The 15,978-nt window shown below is 52.2% G+C and overlaps 2 protein-coding genes across 38 annotated transcripts in view; one reads left to right on the top strand and one right to left on the bottom strand.

Moving 5' to 3' along the window:
• Map4 (microtubule associated protein 4) overlaps nucleotides 1–7,168 on the top strand; it is a 170,648-nt gene extending 163,480 nt beyond the window's left edge. For 19 of the 26 annotated variants that reach the window (XM_078037938.1, XM_078037940.1, XM_078037939.1 and 16 more), the window contains 4 exons: nucleotides 307–388; nucleotides 2,666–2,778; nucleotides 4,543–4,732; nucleotides 4,857–4,947. In XM_078037938.1, coding sequence (XP_077894064.1) covers nucleotides 307–388; nucleotides 2,666–2,778; nucleotides 4,543–4,732; nucleotides 4,857–4,864 — 393 coding nt within the window. In that variant the 3' untranslated portion in view covers nucleotides 4,865–4,947. The other 7 variants (XM_078037950.1, XM_078037951.1, XM_021731468.3 and 4 more) reach the window with 3 other exon arrangements.
• A 907-nt stretch (nucleotides 7,169–8,075) lies between these two features.
• The window catches only part of Dhx30 (DExH-box helicase 30), a 35,538-nt gene continuing 27,635 nt past the window's right edge, over nucleotides 8,076–15,978 (bottom strand). For 11 of the 12 annotated variants that reach the window (XM_013361846.3, XM_040290212.2, XM_040290213.2 and 8 more), the window contains 15 exons: nucleotides 15,491–15,611; nucleotides 14,652–14,801; nucleotides 12,530–12,682; nucleotides 11,398–12,234; nucleotides 11,055–11,130; nucleotides 10,865–10,969; nucleotides 10,301–10,476; nucleotides 9,885–10,091; nucleotides 9,711–9,792; nucleotides 9,438–9,631; nucleotides 9,162–9,321; nucleotides 8,919–9,076; nucleotides 8,719–8,822; nucleotides 8,502–8,641; nucleotides 8,076–8,402 (listed from right to left, as the gene is read on the bottom strand). In XM_013361846.3, the coding sequence (XP_013217300.1) occupies nucleotides 8,149–8,402; nucleotides 8,502–8,641; nucleotides 8,719–8,822; nucleotides 8,919–9,076; nucleotides 9,162–9,321; nucleotides 9,438–9,631; nucleotides 9,711–9,792; nucleotides 9,885–10,091; nucleotides 10,301–10,476; nucleotides 10,865–10,969; nucleotides 11,055–11,130; nucleotides 11,398–12,234; nucleotides 12,530–12,682; nucleotides 14,652–14,801; nucleotides 15,491–15,611 (2,917 nt within the window). In that variant the 3' untranslated portion in view covers nucleotides 8,076–8,148. The remainder of the gene's footprint in view (nucleotides 8,403–8,501; nucleotides 8,642–8,718; nucleotides 8,823–8,918; nucleotides 9,077–9,161; nucleotides 9,322–9,437; nucleotides 9,632–9,710; nucleotides 9,793–9,884; nucleotides 10,092–10,300; nucleotides 10,477–10,864; nucleotides 10,970–11,054; nucleotides 11,131–11,397; nucleotides 12,235–12,529; nucleotides 12,683–14,651; nucleotides 14,802–15,490; nucleotides 15,612–15,978) is intronic. The other variant, XM_040290216.2, reaches the window with a different exon arrangement.

The raw sequence follows: 15,978 nt of genomic DNA on the forward strand, positions 1-15,978 counted from the left end.
TTTGAAGGGTGCCCAAATGGTCTGCAGGGAAAACTGAACATGTTTCTATGTTAGAGAGAGACAAAAAAAAAAAAAAAAAAAAGTAGTCTGGTCTCTGGGATGTGATCAGAGGTGAAGGGCAGGGCCAGGATAAATTGAAGGCTCTTTTAAGCACTTTGGGAAATAGACAAACGGGGATTTACAACGGAAATTTACAACGGGGGAGAAAAACCTTGGCTATGGGAAGATGATGAGGGCAATATGGGTTTGGCCCTAACATCATACCCTCTCTCTGAGGTAGTAATTTCTTCCTTTTCTTCTCCCTAGGTTCAGATTCAGAACAAGAAAGTGGACATCTCTAAGGTCTCTTCCAAGTGTGGGTCCAAGGCTAACATCAAACACAAGCCTGGTGAGTGGAATCTTTGTGCCCATGGACACTCTCCAAGCAGATGGTCCTGCCATGGGTCTGCTGCTGCCTCTGGCTGGGGAGGTTTCCCGCGATGAAGATTCACGGAGCCAACTCCCATCTAGGACCCACAGTAGAAACTGGGTTTTCAGGCCCTGTCAGGGATAGCAGGGTGCTGCTTCCCAGTTGGAGGAGGAACAGCTATAAAGGCCCCATTTGCACAGCTGTTCTCTTGAGTGCCTGCCATGTGCCTGTCACGGTCAACCTAGGCCTAGAACAGAGCCACATGCTAGGTTGAGAACCTGGTCCTGCCTCCGCCTCTCAGAAGAGCATTCCAGAAGCTAGTGCTGACAGAGGGCTAGAGAGTAGTGGTTGGAACTTACCTGTCAGATCCAGGAAAAAAGATGCTCCTAAGCAGTGACATATTGGCATTGGAGGAGAGATATTCACCACTGCCACCTGGGCCTTCGGGAACTTCAGCAGTGTCATGTCCTTCCCACAGCATGGTTAGCCCAGTGTCTGAGCAGAGTCTGGTCTCCTACCTTGGCTGTCAACTCACAGCCTTGTGTGTCCCCGTTCCTGGATACACAGAGGATCTAGGAATGAGTGTCACTGCAGCGCAGACACTCTGGTCTGGCATCTCTGATGAGCCCTCTGGGTCAGCTAAGGAGAAGGCACAGAAACATCCTCCCCTCTCAGCAGTGGTGTCTGTCTTAAGAGTTGCACTGTTTAAAAAGATCAAAACAGCTGGGCCTAGCAGTGCACACCTATAATCCCAGTGGCTATGGAGGCTGAGACAGGAGCATCAAAAGTTTGAGGCTAGTCTTAGCAATTTAGTGAGGACCTAGGCAACTTAGCAAGACCCTGTCTCAAAATTTAAAATAGGGCTGGGAATGTGGCTCAGTGGTTAAGTGTCCCGGGGTGGGGGGTGAGGGGATCGATCAAAACAATTTGGTCCTTAATTAACCTTTGATTTTCTTTTATCTGGAAAATTAACTTCTATGTGATACTTACTTCCCTAGTTGACACCAAGTGACTTGAGATCTAGTTTTTGCTAGGGCTAGCAGTGCAATGCATAAGACACCTGGAAAATTTAGCAAGATGCTAAGTATTGAGGTTTGTAATTTGGAGGGAGAGGAGATGGAAGAGGAGGACTAAACAGGAAACAGGCTGATGAGCGTGAAAAGGGATGGGTGCCCAGTGTGGGCAGACTGACACACACAGTGAGTTCTGAACCTTGCCCTGTGTATAGGTCACTGGATCCCGCGGCTGGCCTGGACCATGCCTGCCCTTTCCCAACTTCCAGTTCTGAGGCCACCTCTCTCCTTTTTCCAGTTACTGCTTTTTACTGCAGAACTCAGGTGATATTCTCATCTTGTCCCTGTCATTCACTAACTTGGTGGTGACTTTAAGCAAGGGACTTCTCTTTTCCATCAGCTTTAGTGCCTGCCTCAGAAGGGATTATCAGAACCCCTGATAGAACATTCATGTCAATTCATGGAGGTTCTAGCTGAGAAATGCCACCTGGAAGGGTTAGGTCAAGGGAGTTACTACCCTGTCAAGAGAATCACAGACACTGTTGTCTGGGCCACTGTAGTGAGTTCGCCCTGCAGTCTGTGTTCTGCATGCCAAGCACCAGGCCTGGTCAGAGCTGTACAGGCTGCAGCCTGGCACTATGGGTGTGGATGAGGATGGCTGTCCCTCCCTGAGGATGACCCCACTGCCAGATGGAGAGTATCTCAGCCCTACTCAGTAAGAATAGCCCTATTATGGGACTGGGGTTATTTATGGCTCAATGGTAGAGTGCTCGTCTTGCATGGATGCAGCACTGGGTTCAATCCTCAGCACCACATAAAAAAATAAATAAATAAAGTATAAGTATTGGGTCCATCCACAACTAAGTACACACACATACACATACTTTTTTTTTTTTAAGAAAAAAAGAATAGCCCTGGGCTGGGGATGTGGCTCAAGCGGTAGCGCGCTCGCCTGGCATGCATGCGGCCCGGGTTCGATCCTCGGCACCACATACCAACAAAGATGTTGTGTCTGCCGATAACTAAAAAATAAATATTAAAAATTCTCTCTCTCTCTCTCCTCTCTCTTTAAAAAAAAAAAAAAAAAAGATGAATAGCCCTATCATGACAAGCCTGTTCACAGGGCCTCCTCAGAGCCACTCAGGAGCAGGTTACATTTTCTCCATTTCTAGACTGGGCACATAGCTAGATTGCTGTTTCAGTTCTCCACCTGCTTCAGTGATCAATTCCTTTCTGGTTCCAGGTGGGGGAGATGTCAAGATTGAAAGTCAGAAGTTGAACTTCAAGGAGAAGGCCCAGGCCAAGGTGGGATCCCTGGATAACGTGGGCCACCTGCCTGCGGGAGGTGCTGTGAAGGTATCAAGTGGGTCACTGAGGGAACAAAGCTGGAGAGGGGGGTGACTGCAGCTAGGATCAGGGTCCAGGCAGGTGGGCACCTGTCACCGCCCCTCAGTCTCTTCAGGAGTCATATCTTCACCTACACTATTGCTGTTTTCCCATCATCCACCATCAGTCCTGAGCAAGGCAGGAGAGGTGAAGAGGCCCAGCCACCTTTCATCTGTCAGCTGGTGGCAGAACCTTTCCCATGGGAGCTCTGGCCTGCCTTATGGAGCCCAACCCAGCTGTTTTCACATGACACACAGTTGCCTGCTTGTCTTATGGAGGGGGATGCGGTATCTGCTCCATGTCAGATTCTATTCTTGGCCTGGGTGCAAGAGTCTGCGATTCCAGCTGCCAGTGACAGCAGATCTGGCGTGACCTTGGACCCTGCCTCTGGATGGTCTGCTCAGGTCACCTACCCAGGGCTCTGGGAGAGAACTCAGGTGGCAAATCTCCCCTCTTCAGCACTGGCCAGGCCTCTTCTCCCTTCCTGCCCTCTCCTCTCTCCTCCCTCCCTCCTTCCACTGTTCCATGAGACACTATGTGTGCCCTAGATGCTGTCTGTCCTTTGTTCCAAGACATGGGTGGATGAGGGACCTTGGGGGCAGTGTCCTGCAGGCCTCCAAGCAGGAGGATGCTGCCTCGATTCAGGGAAAGCTGAGCAAAGGGCAGGGGTGAGAGTGACTGCTCTGGCCGTCCCTCCCTCTGTGTCTGCAAGCCTGTGCTGGTCCATGCCCAGCCCACCCTTCCTTCCTTTCCATCCAGATTCCAGGCCCACTTGGGTTCAGTGAACATTTGGGGGGAGGGTCCTTGCTGAGGATGCTGTTCCAGTCTTCTTCTGAACCAAGTCTGTCTCAGTGAAACATTAATTGAGGTTTGGCCCCTTGTTCAAGGCCACACAGCCAGCAAGTGTAGACTGTTATTCACATTTGAGTCTTTCTGACCGTAAGCCTTATGTTTTTTATTCAGTTGTATCCCTTTATTATTTCTGGCATTATTTTTCTAACACGTGGACCTGTTTTTTTCTCTGTTGTGATTAAAAACCAAATAGAAGTCTCCATTGTCACTTTTTGAGCACTCTGGGACACCAGTGTTCAAGCTCACTGGTGCCTCCCACTGTTGTCCCCTCTTTTGTACTTTATCCCCACCGAGTGTTCATTTCCCCCAGATTTCCTCTTTCTATGATGCTGTTCGAGTCCCCAAAGCTTCCCTGGCTCACACCTCCTTGTGTCCAAGGGCCCCAGAATGTGCCCAACACAAAAGAGGCTATATATCAGGGAGTGTGACCACATAAATGAGCAGGCAGGTCCAGATGGGCTGCTGATCACCCTCCTGTGCATGCTATGCAGGGCTGGTCTGGGATTGTGGAGGATCAGAGGTGGCAATGCAGTATCCCCTCTTCCCAATCAAGTCCAGGCCCAAGCTCCAGGTCACCCTTTCTGGCTTGCTGTTGTTTGTCCTGATAGCCCTTTTTATTTGTTGCTGGCCTTAGTGGGAAGTCTAGCCTCAGAGAGGCTTCATAAGGCCCTGTGCTCCACAGAGGGCCTCCCAGGGCATATCACCAGACCGCTGGGTTGGGTGGGGAGTGGCAGGCAACCATCCAGATTCTCCAGGTAACTGTGCCTTGAGCTTGAACCAGTGGGTGCCGGGCAGTGGGTTGTGTGTGATACCCTCCACCATCACCCATCCCACTCCCTCCCCGACTGACCCCACATTGTTTCCCCCACTGTTTCATTGTAGACTGAGGGCGGTGGCAGCGAGGCCCCTCCGTGTGCGGGCCCCCCTGCTGGGGAGGAGCCGGCCATCTCTGAGGCAGCACCTGGAGCTGGCGCCCCCACTTCAGCCAGTGGCCTCAGTGGCCACACCACCCTGTCGGGGGGTGGTGACCAAAGGGAGGCCCAGACCTTGGACTGCCAGATCCAGGAGACAAGTAAGTGGCTGGGCTCGGCCTGAGGGCCTGCCAGGGGCCCTGCCACTGGCTGAAAATTGAAAGTCCTTTGTTTTTTGACTAGAGTGTGGCCTAAATTTTAACACAGTAACCTTTTATTTTCCAGGCATCTAATGATGACATTCTGGTCTCGTCTTCCGTCTCCCCTGTGTTCCTCCTCTTGTCTCCCCCATTACCCTCCCCCTTCCCTCCTCCCATGTCACTGCAGATTGAGACCTACAGGCTGACGTTCCGGGCAAACGCCAGGGCCCGCACCGACCATGGGGCCGACATTGTCTCCCGGCCCCCTCACTTCCCTGGCGGCCCCAGCTTGGGCTCCCGGGCCCTTGGCTCCCTTTCTCGGGCTGTGTACTAGACCTATGAGCTCCTGGGTGCTAGGCAGCCCTCTAGGCCCCTGCCCTCCTGCCTCGCTTGCCCAAGGCAGCAGCAGTTCTGCCTACACACCTCCCTCCGCTCTCTCCCAGGGCCCAGCTCCTGGGTTCGCTCCTGTCCATCACTGCACCACTACTCCATGGAGAAGGTGGGAGGGGAATGGGGTGGGTTGGGGTCCCATGGGATCTAGGAGGGGGAACCGGATTCCAACCTCCTTTGTTTGGGTTTTCTGAATCAAACCCAAAAGAAACTGACATACCGTCCCGTCCCTTCTCCTTTGGTCAACCTGGAGGGAAGAGTGGAGGTGGATTCTGTGATGGCCAGGCACTGACTGCATCCTGTGGAGTCTGCTAAGCCACTGCCTCTCCCTTTGACCCCCACAATGGCACCTACCATACAGGTGGTGCCTGCCCTCTTGCTGCCCTGCCCCAAGTTAGTTAGGGGTTGGTGCTGCCTGTCCCGCTGCTTACCATACCTGCCTAGCTGCTGTCACACTTTTATTCTTTTTCCTAGTAACCTATAAATTGGTGGAGTAGTTTTGCAGGTTGAAGCCATGTGTAAATGAGAGTCCTCAGTAGGTGTTAAAGGAAACAGGGAGGGGAGATGATCCTAAGCCTCCACCCAGGAGGATATCATGCATTGGGGGCTGCCCTCTCTGGGCAGCTCAGGGCCCTTGAGACACTGTGGGCAGGGAAGTGAGGTGTGGTGCTGCGGCCTGGTGAACAGGGCAAGCATACTTGAGCTAGTCAGTGTGGACTGGTTGTGTTGATATTTTGTGTGTATGCTGCTTTTCTTTTCTAACCAAGAGGCTGATTTTGGCATCTGTCTTGTTCCCTGGGATCTGGTGGTCAGCTGTGGAATGCAAAGCCAATGCTGGAGAAACAGGAAAAAAGTCATTGAGGTCAAAATCCTTTAGGTCTAGGACACTCAAGCCCTCATGTCTAGGGAAGCCTGAGATGTCCAAAGCTCATATGGACAGTGGGGAATCAGGTCTGAAAATTTAAAAAGTAAAAGGCACGAGAACGAGCCATTCCACTTCCCTTCTAACCTGACTGGAGAGGAGCGAGGAGAGGCCAGCCTGTGGAGGGGTGGCCAACCCAGCTGGGCCCACCTGTGGGATGGCTGCAGTGAGGAGAAATCCCGGGAATTGTATTGACATGATTCTTATTGCACTTGTATTTTTTGTATTAAAAGTTTGCATGGTTTCTAATAAAGGATTAAAACATAAGTTTGTAGTGAAATGGCCTGGGCTTTTCCACGGGTTTCTCCTCTGGGGGGCATTTTCTGCTGTGCAGACTTGCCTCAGGAGGCTGGCCCAGACTTGGCCCCTCTGGCCCTGATCTTGAACTCCACAGTCTCCACCTGTGCTCCTCACATCCCCTTAGGTTCAAATCGAATTTTATCTGCTCATAGAGGGAGTGAGTTGCTGGGCCTAACGATCCTCTCCAATTCTGAGGCAGCTGTGTCTTTGGGAAAGCTTGACATCAGATCCTCAGCTTCCCGAGCACATGCCAAGAAATTGCACAGGCCTAGTGGAGATGGAGAAAGTGTAGCCCAAGGCAGGAAGGTGGAATTTCTTCCCCAGCTGTCTGCCGAGTGCTCTAAATGTGCCAGGGGCTGTAGGACACCAGTATTTTCTCAGAAAGATGAAATTGGGGTGAAGGAAGTGATGGGTGCTGGGCCTGAAGGTACCTGGGAACTTGAGGATGCTGACATTGACAACAGTCTCTGGGTCCTTTTAATCCCTTTCACCAAGGATTGGGGAGGAGGCAGACCAACTGGAGAGCTCTCTAGGTAGGACACATGAGTGGTCAGTGTTCCTGTTTGGTCCCAGCTCCCTTGAAGAGTCCTACAAGCCAGAGAACCTGAGAAGGCTGGCCTGACAAGATGGGACCAGAGGCCCCTGTGTGATGTGTACTACTCTGCAATCTTCTAGGGATGGGACAGTTCTGGAATACTTTCCAATTTGCTTATGGCTCAGCCATTACCCCAGTCTGTGTTGTATTGATTTTAAGAGTAAATAAAGCTGCGTGATGTCCCACCACATAGGTCCCGTGTTGCTTGTCTTGGTTTGTACCCAATGCCCATCTCATCCCATGTCAAGGTCCTGATGTGCATTGCACTCTGTTTCCTTTGCATGGTTTCTTTTTCTTTTTTTTTCAAGAGAGAGTGAGAGAGAATTTTTTTTTTTAATATCTATTTTTTAGTTCTCGGCGGACACAACATCTCTGTTGGTATGTGGTGCTGAGGATCGAACCCGGGCCGCACGCATGCCAGGCGAGCGCGCTACCGCTTGACCCACATCCTCAGCCCCTGCATGGTTTTTAATAAAGGATTAAAACATACATTTGCAGTGAAGTGGCCTGGGCGTTTCCACGGATTTGCTGTGTGCTTGCAACAGGGTTGCCATACCACCCAAGGAGGTGCCTGGGAAGGAGCTGCTCAACACTCTAAACCTACAACTACAGTGACCATCTGACAAACTCCCCATAGTGTGGGTACTCCTAAATCAGGTGTCAATAGTGGGTCTCCCCAAGCAGTTAGAGCTGATTGACAGCACTGACTGGGAGCTCATCTTGAGAGAGGTGGAAAGCACCAAGCCCTAAGAGTTCCCAAGACTTGAACCACAGCCAGCCTGCCCCTGTAAACATCTCTGAGCCTCACCCCTCCATATGTTTTTATTTTTCTTGGTACAGGGACTGAGCCCAGGGGCACTTAACCACTGTGCCACATCCCCAGCGCCCCCCCCACCCTTTTTTTCCACAAATTTTGAGACTAGGGCACTAAATTGCTGAGGCTGGCTTTGAAGTTGTGATCCTCCCACCTCAGCCTCCCAAGTCACTGGGATTTCAGATAAGCGCCACCAGGCCCAGCCATACCTTCATTCATGTAGGGAACTGTGGCCCACAATGAAGAGTGCTGAGGCCTAGAGAGAGGAGCTGATAAGCAATACTCACAAGGGATAAATAGAACTTTATTTTAAATAAACATTTGCACTCTGTACATAGCCCCAGCGGAAGAGGGGCTCAGTCATCAGCTGTCTTGCGCACGTCAAAGCTGCCACAGGGTCCTCGCAGCAGTTCTGCCAGCAGAGCAAGCAGCTGCCCATGCTCCTGCTGCACAGTGGGTGGAAGTGCAGCCAGCTCACTTCGCAGGCTCCGCTCCACCATGCGGCCCAGGGCCCGTCGCAGCTCCCTCAGCAGCCGCACCGTTCGAGAATCACCCTCTAGCCGCAACAGGTCACTGTCACACAGGGAGATGGTGGCCCGGCGCCCGTCATCTGGGTGAAGGGAGGAGACAGTGGGGAACTGATGTGAAGCCAGGCCTCTGAGAACATGGAGCCTGTGAAGGAGCAGGGGCCAGAAGCTGAGGTACCTACCACGGACATGGACATCCCCATCTGTCAGCAGCAGCACAGCCAGTGGGTGCACCTGGGAGGAGTCCCGGACAAAGACACTGCCATTGGACTTGACAGCCATGAAGTACGTCAGCCAGCGGCTCCGTAACCGTGTGGCCTCCCTAGGGAACACAGGGCTGGGTGAGGCCACCCTTCTGGCCTTTCCCAGCTGCCCTGTCTAGTCCTGCCTGCCCCCCACCTGTTGATGGTGGACTTGTGCAGCAGGATGTTGCCAGATTTGGTCCTGTAGGTAACACTGTTGGGCTTGAACTTCCCCTGCCGGGTCACCTTGCCCTGCCTCACCTGCAGGGAAGGAGGAAAGAACAGATGGGGTTGAGCTAGGAGCAAGCAGATGGGAAAAGAGGCTGAGAGCTGCTCAACTGCTTCTGAAAGAAGCACCTGGATGAGGTTGGGGTAGAGGCCGGCCATCAGCACACCCTTCACCAGCTCCTCTTCCTCACTGTACTCATTGCACTGGGCAGAGGGCAGCGTGCAGTCCGAAGGCTTCCCCACCAGGAAGGCCTCATAAATGTTCTCTGAGAACTGCTTGATGAGCCCTGGGGAGGCAAGGTGCTGAGTGAACAGAGGTCCCTGTCACAAAGCTGGGAGGGGGAGTTACCAGGTGTGGGGGCTGGGGCTGACCGTGGATGAAGCGCAGGCTGGGTGCATAGAGCAGGTTTTCCTCCAGGTAATTTTCCCGGGAAGTACGGTCCTGCCAGCGCAGCACCTCCTCCCAGCCAGCCACAGCCCGCACAAAGGCCAAGTGATCACTGCCGCTGTCGTGGCTCAACAGCGCCTTCACCTAAGAGGAGAGAAGGTACTGGGGTCACAACAGGGGCCAAAGGTCACCTCAGGACAGCAGGTGATAAAGGGTTGGATGGGACAGCCAGACAACTGCAGGACAGGACTAGGTCTAACCTTGTCCACTTCAGCCCGATTCTGCAGGCTGCTACTGAAGGGGTCCCGGGTGAGGCAGGAAACAACCACCAGCAGTGGGTGCAGGCAACGGAAGATGGCTGCCAGTACTATGGCCTTGGCCAGCCGGGGGTCAGTGGAGATGTGGGCCAGGCGCTGTCCCAGGGTGGTCAGGTACTCCCGCTGGTCCAGCACCCCTGCAACAGTTCAGCTGTCAGTCCTACCCAAAGTCACTCACAGTCCAGCCCAGCCTAGTCTGGCCCAGCCTACACTCACCGATCTCCTGGAGCAAAATAACAGCTTCATCTACAGCCTTGATATTTGGACTGTCCACGGCCTTGGAAAGGAACTCCACTGCCTACAGAAAGAACAAGCCAGAGTCCGCATGAGTCTGCATCTTTCCTGCCCCTTCCAGAGTCCCGTCCTCACCCAGCCCTGCCTCTGCCGCACCGTCTTCTCAGGCATGTGGATCTTGGCTTGCAGCACCAGGTTCTCAAGAGGTGTGCGCAGGATTTCTGGCACTTGGAAAGGGACCATTTTCTCTAGCCGGCTCCGAGGGAATAAGTGGTAGGCAAAACCTGACTGGCAGCGGCCTGCCCGGCCCCGGCGCTGGATCACATTGGCTCTTGACACCCATACAGTCTCAAGGCAGGACACCTGGAGAAAGGGACAAGTGAGAAGCCATAGGCTTTCCTCAGTATTTTCCTGCTTCTCAAATACCCCCGCTCAAGGCCCTCTCACTATAGGGACACTGAGATCCTCTGGCCTTCTTAAAACATACAGGTATAAAGTGCATCTGTCCTAAGGGCCACCTCAGAAATGAAATCCTCCCCAAGGACTGGCTGGGCTCAGGAGAGAGGTGCCACCTTGGTTTTCAGGTCGTAGCGTTCCTCCTTGTGCAGGCCGCTGTCCACGACATGCACAATGTCATTGACTGTGATGGAGGTCTCAGCAATATTGGTGGCCAAGACAATCTTGCGCACCCCCACTGGAGGCTGCTGGAATATGGCCTTCTGGTCCATCATAGGGATGTTGGAGTGCACTAAAGGACAATAAGATGCATGATGGTTATGGGCACTGCTCCCACCAGAACCAGCTCCTAGAACCCACCTTTTTCTTTTTAGGGTTGGACCCAGGAGCGCTCTACCACAGAGCTACCTCCCCACCCCTTTGTAATTTTTTGAGCAGGGTCTTGCTAGGTCACTGAGGGTAAACTTGTGATGGCCCTCCTCAGCCTCCCAAGTTCTGAGATTATAGGTGTCCACCATACACCTGGTTTGACCCCATCTTGATGAAACCAAGGCCCAGACAAATCATAAGCCCAGTGAAAAGTAGTGAAAACTTGGGTCAAAAACTTGAGCTCCCCAAGTCCCAGGTGGGTTAAGGGGAGAAAGTAAGACTCGTTTTAGGGCTCATACCCAGGCTCTCACCTGGCAGGATGAGGTACTTGCTCTCGTGCATGCCCAGGGCCTCTTGGAGGCGTTGCTGCACTCCTTTGATCTCCTGCCAACCAGGCAGGAAGCACAGGATCCCACCTGTAAAGGGGCCCTGCAGGCATGAGACGTTTGCTCTGGCAATTGGGTGGCGGGGTGGGCATGGCTAGGCAGAGGAAGCACCCACCTGGTTCCCCCCGGGCATCGATGTGCAGAACCAGATCCGTCACAAGATCCAAATCAAGTGCGCATTCATCCTCAGACTGGGGTAAGGGAAGAGAGGCTATAGTCATAGCTCTGGGGTGTGGGGTCCGTGCATAGGACACAGCCAGGATTACTTAGTGAGGCACAGCCTCTTAACCCCTCTTAACCCTCACATCCTTGTCAAACATGATTATTCCTGACTTTATCAAGGAAACTAGACTGGGGAGGGTAACTTGTGCTAAGCTACCAAGCAACAGGGACAGGGAGAAGGGAAATCCAGAGGAAAAGCCAGGAGCCCTGGGTTGGATGGGTTGGAGCATCCTCACCTCATGGTGCCGGTGTCGGTGTGGGTACTGGTGTTTGCCCAGCTTGGCAAGGATGTCCTCCAGGTAGTGCTCCTTGACAGGATACATGAAGCCAGGCACCTTGATGACAGGGCAGCCACCAAAGTAGCGGGAGAAGCGCTCATTATCACCTGTAGCACTCATGAGCACCAGCCGCAGGGCCGGGTTGAGCCGCTGAAGGCCCTTGAGCAGAATCAGCAGGAAGTCTGTGTTCACATCCCGCTCATGGACCTCGTCCACAATAACATGGCTCACACCCTCCAGGCTGGGGTTGCTCTGCAACTTCCGCAGCAGAATGCCCACAGTGCAGAAGAGCAGGGCCCCGCCTCGGGCTGGGGGCTTGCTTTCCAAGCGCACCTGGAAGCCCACATTCCGGCGCAAGGAAGGGCCCAGTTCATGGCTGACCCGCTGTGCCACAGACACAGCTGAGATACGGCGAGGTTGGGTGATGATCACATTGCAGCGGGCACCGCGGCCCTCGGTCACATAACGCTCCAGCAGCAACTGGGGGATGCGCGTGGTCTTCCCACAACCTGTGTCCCCAGAGATGACCACGACCGGGTGCTGCTCAATGGCATTGAGGATGGTGTCCCGATGTGGGTCCACAGGGAGCTGGGGAGCCTCCTGCCAGATTGGCCCTCGCCGCCGCCACAGCTCTAGCAGGCTCTGACTCAGTCGTACCTCCTCTGCTTCTGACAGGGGCACGTAGGGCTTGCCTGTTATAGGGTCACTCAGGGGCCCTGAGTCCTTCCCCAAGGGCAAGATGTCATCACTCTGCAGCCGGAGCTCTGGGGAGATCCATGAACTGTCCACAGGGTACTGGGGGACAAGGAGGCAAGCAAAATGGTGAAACAGAAATACCATCTTCCTCTTTCATGCACAGCCAGCCCTTCCACAGGATTCATCTGGGTCAGATGTTAGGGTCCGACCTTTGGGGCCAAGGACTCAGGCCATTACAGTCCTAAGACCCTCACGGGCCAGACTGGGCTGCTTAAGGCAGGGGGCTCCCAGACTCCAGGGAAGAAAGGGAGAGAGCACTGCCTGCTGCAGGTGGAGGCCTTCAGTCTGGAGAAGATGGAGGCATACAGATGGCAGGGGACTTGGGGCCTCTTACATGATTCAGGAAGGTCTCTATCTTGCGGAGGATGGGCTCAGGCACCTGGATGGTACACGGCCGGCGCTGGGTCTCACCCAACTCACGCAAGGAGGCCAGGTTATACATGGCATGGGTAAGCGGCTCATTGTTCCTGTCCACCAGGCCCAGGCTCTGCAGAGGGGACATATATGGCTCAGACTAGGTCCAAACAAGCTCAGAAGCTCCAAGAGACATGTACAAAGCAAACGTCTTTTCTGAAAGATTTTGGTTTTCAGCTTATATGGTAAAGAAGAGAAGAAACCGGGAACCAGGAAAACGTGAATCTCCACAAAATAACAATTTAAGTAGTCTACTAGTTAAAATCAATTCAAGAAGAGCTAAACCTAGTGGGCAGAGTGGTGTACATCTATAATCCCAGCTACTCAGGAGGATGGGGCAGAAAAATCCCAACTTCAAGGTTAGCCTGGGCAACTTCATGAGCCCTATCTTAAAATTTAAAAAAAAAAGGGGGGGGGTGGTTGGGGGAGACTGGGGATGTACCTCAATGGTAGAACCCCCTTGGATTCAATCCCCAGTACTGCAAAAGAAAAAAACAAAACAAAACCAAGAAAAGGTAAACCTGACATATCAGTGCAGAATGGCCCTAACCCTGTGCAGGTATGGTACCCTTAAGGAGACACCACTCTATAGCTGGAGCTCCCCATAGTGCCCAAGAGGCAGAGACCAAACTTATCTTCATGAACTCCCATTACATACTCAAGGCCAACTAAGCCAAGTCCTGAATAACCCCACAATACACTCGACAGGGTGTTCTCCCTGTGCTGCCTCACTAGAGCCTCCCCACCAGATTCTTCAGCTCTATCTGCAGCCCTCCCCCCCCCCCGCGTCTTCACATAGACGCTGTCCCATCTGTGACCCCATCATATACAGAAATAAATGGAATTTCTTATTAAGATGTGTAACAATACAATAAGCCAATTAAAGGAAAAAAATTATAACTTGTTTCCCTACATGCCTATACCACCTCACCAAAAAGAAAATGAGGCATCCTGACCCTTCTGGCATATGTGTAAAACCAGTCATTGCCCCTAGTCTCATGTTCCCATCCCATGTAGGGTCAGGGCTCTTGCAAGACAGAGCCAGTGCTTCTTGAGAAAGCCTCTCCCTCTACAGGTACCATCCTCTTCCTCTGAATCAGCTCTAAGGATCTCATGGACAGGAATCCAGTCCTTGGACCAGAGGTGCCAACTCAACCACCTTGCTGCAAGATAGGGTTTCCACCCTCTTCCGGGACTGCACGAGTTCTACCCAACAGTATCTTCAGAGGGGCCACCCAGCTTCTCATCTCAAGGGCTGCCACAGGAAACCTGCTCCTCTGCCGCATCATTACCATGACAGCTTAGGAACAGCAGGTAAAATTTCAGACTTCTCCAAGATTTGCCAATTAGTGTTAGTCCTGTTCTCTTGAGCCAGAGGCAGAGCACACCCACCCACCCCTTCATATATCTCACCACCTGTGTGCTTCCCTCCATCTTCTATTCTCCAGGTTCTCCTTACCTCTCACCACAGCTGGATTTAAGATGCAGTTCCCAAAGTCAACTTGATCACTCCTAGTGATCACTTTCTCTTGTTCTGCAACTAAACCTCTGCTGTCCCAGGTTCCAATAACTCATTTCTCAGTCAGGCACAATGCTAGTCCCACTACTTCAAGCAAACTTCCAACTGTAGGTCACACTGAGTCACCTTGACATTTTCCCTCATCTTTACCCCAGATGCATATTAAATTATTCATTTGGCCACAAAACTAGGTCATCAAGATGTTTTTGGACACTATATCTGCCTAATTTTATGCCTTTCAGAACAATAATGTCTTTTTTCTGGCTTCACCCAGGTTCTGGCCAAGTCTTGAAAGGCTGTGGTCATAAGCAAAATATTTCCGTGGGGACTTTTGGGGAAGTTGTAGAAACAATAACCAAACACACAGCCTACAAGCAAGCAAGGCTGGACACCAGGTCCTTTTGTGCCCATGTCCAAGGCGTAGTGTAGTGGTTGTCACTAACTAAAAGAAACAATTTGCCACAGACATAGGGAATCTTCAAGACATTTTGATACTTCATATCAAGGACACTCCTGGACTCACCTTAAGTTTCTTGCAGGCCAAGGCTGCTGCCTTGTTCTCAGCCTCTGCTTTACGCCGCCCTTTAGCAACAAAGGTCATAGGACAGGGCCAGAGCAGAGTGAGAGTAGACAGTTTGGTCTTGGTGCCCACAGTATGGAACTGCATGAGGTTCTAGACAGAAAGTAAGCAAGAAGGTTACAAAAAGGCAGGGATTATAAAGAGATTTGTGGCATCCTCAAAATGCCAAGGGACCCAGAGATGGAATTAATTACAATCTCAGTAGGTGCCAAACATCAGTCACACTACAAGTGCCACTGTACAACCAGAAGCAGGCCCAGTAGAGCTGAGGCATCCTAGTTCTGGGCTTGCTTCTCATGCTGCACCTCAACTTCCACAGAATAAAATGGGGTCTGGACAAAGTCACTACCTGTCCTCCCAGCCCACTGTCCTCTAAGTACCTTTAGGCCAACTGAATTGAAGCTGTCAGTGTGAGCTAAAAACCAGGCACATCCTAGGGGAGCAAAAAGCCCTGCTCCAATATCCTGCTAAACCAAAGCCCCTGGGCATGGCAAGACAGCCACCCAGACTCTTAAGCCAACCTCTACCCATGAGGAGATCCAGATCTTCCACTCTGCAGCCCCTCACCCTGCTCCCTGTGCTCCTGTGTTATGACTTCCTTCCTGTCCCTCTGCTTCACCCTCCAGGGATTCTGTGTCCCTCCAGCTGGCCTAGGTGAACTAAGGGAATGGAACATGCACCCTCAGCCCTCCTGCATCCCTGTGGCTTCCCTGACTTGGTTTTGAGGGAAGCAGACATGAGCAAGTAAGCTGCTGAGCATGCTCCCAGGAGACCCAACTCACCTTGGCCGTAGAGGAGGATGTTGCTATCTGAATCACCTTGGCCAGAAGGTTTTTGGGAAGCGGGAACTGGGTCAGAGCCCTGATAGCACTGTCGTCATCTGTCATTTCAAAGGAACCTCCCCTGGGAGTACCAAAAGTTTAGTTGAGAAAGTCTGCTCTCTTCCTGAGCCAATTTCCCCTGATGTGCTGGGACTCCAGGTGCTTTGAACACTATATTGTTGTAGCAGGTAGCCAGGAGGCATGAAAAGATGAGAGCCTAGGCTTTGCTATGCCACATAGTCCTCACAGACATTTTGTATAGCCCATGGCTTCCCCAAACAGGAAAGAGTAGAGAGTGGAGGCAGGCAGAGAGGTTGCTAAGACTCTATAGGAGTCAAGTATGAGCTGGAGAGAGGGCTCATGCTGCTATTCTGTGGAAGCCCAATCATAGCACAAGATCACATTTACCACAGTAGGCTGCCCCCACAAATTAGCAGATGCACTAATGA

Source organism: Ictidomys tridecemlineatus, chromosome 2, assembly GCF_052094955.1.
Source record: "Ictidomys tridecemlineatus isolate mIctTri1 chromosome 2, mIctTri1.hap1, whole genome shotgun sequence".
Taxonomy (NCBI): Eukaryota; Metazoa; Chordata; class Mammalia; order Rodentia; family Sciuridae; genus Ictidomys; species Ictidomys tridecemlineatus.